General features: G+C 35.4%; 1 protein-coding gene across 1 annotated transcript in view; it reads right to left on the reverse strand.

Moving 5' to 3' along the window:
- Positions 1–375: 375 nt before the first annotated feature.
- The window catches only part of LOC111691278 (probable cytochrome P450 4aa1), a 25,543-nt gene continuing 21,758 nt past the window's right edge, over positions 376–4,160 (reverse strand). Inside the window, exons 8-9 of the mRNA XM_023454868.1 lie at positions 2,576–2,755; positions 376–644 (exon numbers count right to left, since the gene is read on the reverse strand). Of these exons, the coding sequence (XP_023310636.1) occupies positions 484–644; positions 2,576–2,755 (341 nt within the window). The 3' untranslated portion in view covers positions 376–483. The remainder of the gene's footprint in view (positions 645–2,575; positions 2,756–4,160) is intronic.

Consider the following 4,160-nt stretch of genomic DNA (forward strand, 5'->3'; position numbering starts at 1 on the left):
GTTAATTGCCGCGCCGTTGTCACATTGCTCGATATGAGTTTTATTAAATTTTAAATTTATCACAACGCTTATTATTTTTTTAAATTAAGCATAAAGAAATTCAAAAAATTGATAAACATTGTATTTTATGGTATTCATGCACGCAGTTATGTCAATATTCCTTAATTAATCGAACTTTTGTACAAGTTGAAGATTTTGATCATTTTTTTCTCGGAAATGGTTGAGGTTAGGACCCATGTCATATATGGTATTTTTTGTTTATTTTAATGTATTCTATCGTCTGTTAAAATTAAGGCAGTCAAACGTCTAATCTCACTCGTTGATATGGGGCCGCTGCATCTAAAGAAATTTAAAAATGTTTCGTTATCCCAGCAATTACTTCCGTTAATTATTTTATTTTTGGTTTTTCTTTTATAAATGGGAAGGATATTAAATATAAGTACATTTACTATTTACTTTTACTATTTTGATACAACACAAAATCTATTTTCTGCGAGTCAGATGTAGCCACACTCCACCAGATGTTCGTAAAGTTGCCCTATAAACTAAATCCAAATTTTCATGGCCAGGAGCAATATTGATTTGGAATGTCTTTAAAATACCAGCTAAGACAATTTTCACTTCTAATAAAGCAAATTTGTATCCTGGAAAGAAAAAAGTTACTTTTATTAAATTCCACAAAACGTTTTAAGATTTCAAAATATTCCGAAATGTTCATGCATATTTTTTAACCACATTTTCGATCTTTTCAAATTCTCTCAATTAAACTAAATTTTTTTCTTTGGAAATTGTTAATTTAAGGTAGATATATAAAAATAACACTAATAAAGCTAATCTTAATAATGTAAGACGTGTAATAAAAATTAATCATGATGGAAAGTACTTACAATTCTCGATATACACAGATTGTGCGTATCGAAACAAAGAATGATTACGTTTCAAAATATAGAAATATTAAATGAGATAATATGTGTGACTATATCTTTATAAAATTAAGTAATAATAATAAAAATAAACAACAGAATCACAAACAATGATTTCATAATTTTAAAATTTATATGAGACTAATATTTTGATTAGAAAGATTACCTCATTAAATAAATAACGTGACAAGTGTTGGAACCATTTGAAATATGTAATATGGGAGTTCCTTCCTATTTTATTAATATTGTATGTTGATGATTTGGATTTCATAATTAAAGATAAATTAGAGTACAAATGCAACCAAGTTTTTGTATCTATAAAAGATATCTCTGAACTGTTTTAATAGTGGTTTTAAAGCTTTTACTGCCCGTGTTAATATACTGTACAATGGTTTTTCGAGATGCCGCGGGGTGTAGTTACCTTAATCAACAATAAGAACTGAAATGAACATCAAGACAGGTCTAGGGATTCTGATAGCGGGTTTGCCACCACAGAACCTAGCCCGAGAACAACAAAGGCAAGTTAAAGATTCCTAGCTGAAACTAAGGAAGTGTAATGTAAGTCTGTCTGTCCGTCTGTCTAAGAAGTTACTGTCTATATATTTCAGAAATATATATGTATTTGTTGTATTTGTAATTGTGTTTAACCTTCTTTTTGTGCTTTTGCTGATAAAGGGCGTCCCAAAACTCGCGCAAGAAATAATTTTGGTAGAAAACACTGGATAATAATTCAAAATTGTAAATTATTGATTGGTTCATAAAGTTTACAATATAAGGTATGTATGAAATAGCATATCGGGTAGATGGCCTCCAAGGGTTTGCTGGCACATATAAAGGGTGGTCCAAAAGTACGAATATTTAAGGGGTAGAGTAAAAGTAAAGCACTAGACGTTTAGGATTTTTCCCTGGCTATCCGACGGTGACCTTGAATTTGACCTGGACTAGAATTTAAAAAAAATTACGTTCGGATATGACCTTGAAATGACCATGAAGGTCAAGATCAAGGTCAAATATCAAAGATAATGGAAGATCATTGTTGGTCAATAGTAGTCACCCAAGGTAACATACGTTCTCGGTTAGTCAGTAGTGGTCACCAATGGCAACATACGGCCGCTGTCGGTTATTAGAGGTCACTAAAAGCCACTGTTGGTCATTAGTGGTCACCAAAGGTAAAAAGTGGTCATTGAAGGTCAACAGTGATCATCGATGGTAATAGACAGTCTTGGGTGGTCAATAGTAGTTATCGAGTGTAACAGAATAACCAACTTGATCTTGAAATTATCGGATAAGGATATTTGACCTTGATCTTGACCTGTCACGCTGTCTTTATTTTTTCGTTGGCAACACTACCGTACAAATGGCACAAAATTCAAATCTTGCTTGAATTTCAGGACACCCGATACTAATAAAAAAGATGGGGATTTTTAAATCGCATATAAAATAGACAATTAATGTTCTGAATTTTATGCCTAAATTATCTTTACGCAATTTTTTGCAATTTATGCCATCTCCAATAATTTACGATATCTCTGTGGTCTCCCATTAAATGTATTTAACCCGGCACATATTGACGATTACAACACTCGTCCATGTGAATTTTCCTAAGAAAATGGATCTAAAATTATTTTGTAGTAAAAAGTAATCCAACTTACCTATACAATTTCGCTGTCCCATGCTGAAAGGAATATATGCAAATGGATGGCGTTTGTCCATTTCTTCCTGTGAAAATCTTTCTGGATCGAATTTCAACGGATCTGGATAATGGTGCGGTAGTCTGTGTGTAATGAACGGTGAAATAAATATGTTGCTACCAGCTGGAAATGTGCGTTCATCTAAAAAATGTGACTTACATATTAGTCGTTCTTTTATACAGCTCATAGATTTTATTTTAGAAAAGAAAGTAAGGGTGTTTAGGCAAAGTTTCGAATTATAGATTTGTAGGTGTGGTCGTCAGATTTTTAATAGTAATCTGAAATTGTTTATGGTTTTTTTTAATCAAATAAATAGCCTGAACTCGGTTATATGTGTCTGTCAGTATTAAAATCAACTATATTGGAATGACAGAGAGCGAAACTGCAATGAAAAATTACACAGCCCCACGAAAAAAATTTCTGTGCATCGGACTAGACCACTATATCCTCATGTTTTCGAGGTTGCTGAGTCCGAATCCGAGGTCCGTTTGACCTTGTCAGAACAGGTTAAAGGTCATTTCAAGGTAAAACCGAGAATAATCCCATATGGTGGAGGCAACCATGGTTATTATATGTTTTAGGGGTCGCTGAATCCGAAACCGAGGTCTATTAGGTCAGGTTCAAGGTCATTATAAGGTCATTCCAAGATTAAACTGAGACAAATCCACATGCACCATACCGGTATAACGCACTCAACTGTCTACCAAAATTCTCCCTCAACTTCAAGCACGGCAACCATCCAGAACTTTTCTTACCGTGAAGGATGAAAGTGTTAGTAACCAATAATGAAGACCTAGGATTCTCTACGGCGCTGTGGTATGGTGGCAAAAAACACAACAGACCACAGCGAGGGAAAAACTGAATAGAATTCAGAGATTGACCTGTTTAGGTATAACGGAGGCGATGGCATCGACCCCGACAGCTGCACTAGAAGTCATGCTAAATCTACCACCGCTGCCATATAGTGGTGAAAAGAGAAGCGCGGCTAGCAGCATATCGACTCAGGAATAACAACGACTGGAGGGGTAGTTCCTATTCCAGGATCATAGACACATCTATGTCGGAACCAACTTTTGGGATGGTATCTGACAAGATGGTTCCAAGGTTTCACTTCCACAAGCCATTTGAGACTCGAATAGAGGATCAAAGCCAGTGGGAGGAAAGGTTTAATACCCTGGAAAGGTGGAGCCTAGTATGGTTTACAGATGGCTCCAAAATGACCAGAGGGACGGGTGCAGGAATATATGGACTCAGACCCAGATGGAGTGCAAGCTACAGTCTGGGGGAGTTCCCTACCGTATTCCAAGAAATTTTCACGATAATGGCGTGTCTGGCAGAGAATGTACGTAGAGGTTATAAACGTAAACTCATATATATTCTCCGATAGTCAAGCTGCAATTAAATCTTTAGGTGCACACAAGATTTCAAAACTATTGTGGGATTGTTTACAAATGCTGACTGAACTGGCCACCAACAATACAGTCAGACTGTGTTGGGTGCCAGGGCACAAAGGCATTTGTGGAAATGAGAAAGCGGATGAACTTGC

The sequence above is a fragment of the Anoplophora glabripennis genome, unplaced genomic scaffold (genome assembly GCF_000390285.2).
Source record: "Anoplophora glabripennis isolate ALB-LARVAE unplaced genomic scaffold, Agla_2.0 scaffold423, whole genome shotgun sequence".
NCBI lineage: Eukaryota > Metazoa > Arthropoda > Insecta > Coleoptera > Cerambycidae > Anoplophora > Anoplophora glabripennis.